The sequence below is a fragment of the Sinocyclocheilus grahami genome, unplaced genomic scaffold, assembly GCF_001515645.1.
Source record: "Sinocyclocheilus grahami isolate Dianchi unplaced genomic scaffold, SAMN03320097.WGS_v1.1 scaffold4889.1, whole genome shotgun sequence".
Classification (NCBI taxonomy): Eukaryota; Metazoa; Chordata; class Actinopteri; order Cypriniformes; family Cyprinidae; genus Sinocyclocheilus; species Sinocyclocheilus grahami.
Genome location: NW_015509730.1, coordinates 4,750 through 5,390, shown reverse-complemented (window position 1 = coordinate 5,390; position 641 = coordinate 4,750). Strand labels below are relative to the sequence as shown.

Genomic DNA, 641 nt, shown 5'->3' with positions numbered 1-641 from the left:
AAAAAAATTTGATGATAGATAGATATAATATAAGTACAGTATATAACCCATGTATGTCCTCTTGTGAATGTATGAACTGACATCTGTATTAAACATGCTCACTTCTCCTCATTGCTACAGATAGAGGAGCTAGCCAGCACTCTCTCTTATGGATCCCGTTCATCCTCCCTGGACTCTCTGTCCAGTCTGGATTCTGTTCCTGGATCTCCAGGCAGTAGTCCTGTTCCTCGAGGAGCATCACCGCTCCACACGCGCTTCCGTCTGTCTGCTAAGAAGGCTTTGCTCCTGTGGGTTCGGGACCAGTGCCAGAAGTGAGCCTCTTCTAGCAAATGCTTTCATGCACTGTGAATGTTTGGTCAAACTGTTTAGTCTGTTTAATTTCCACACCAGTTTTTCCTCTAAAATGATTGTTTTCTTTGTCTAGAGTTGGTTGCTCAGCCAGTGTGAGGGACTTTAAGTCCAGCTGGAGGAGTGGTGAGGTGTTTCTGGCCATTCTCTGCTCCCTTAGACCTGATCTGGTGGACCTCTCTCAAGCGCAGACCAGCAGCCACTGGGAAAACCTGGAGAGGGCGTTTCACCTCGCTGAGAAGGAGCTCGGAATTCCCAGACTGCTCGAGCCAGAAGGTAAAAGCTATTAACAA

General features: G+C 47.1%; 1 protein-coding gene across 1 annotated transcript in view; it reads left to right on the top strand.

Annotated features, from left to right (window-relative positions):
* Positions 1-638, top strand: part of LOC107577016 (nesprin-2-like) — a 5,385-nt gene extending 4,747 nt beyond the window's left edge. Inside the window, exons 2-3 of the mRNA XM_016263133.1 lie at positions 125-311; positions 425-638. Coding sequence (XP_016118619.1) covers positions 125-311; positions 425-638 — 401 coding nt within the window. The remainder of the gene's footprint in view (positions 1-124; positions 312-424) is intronic.
* Positions 639-641: the final 3 nt, after the last annotated feature.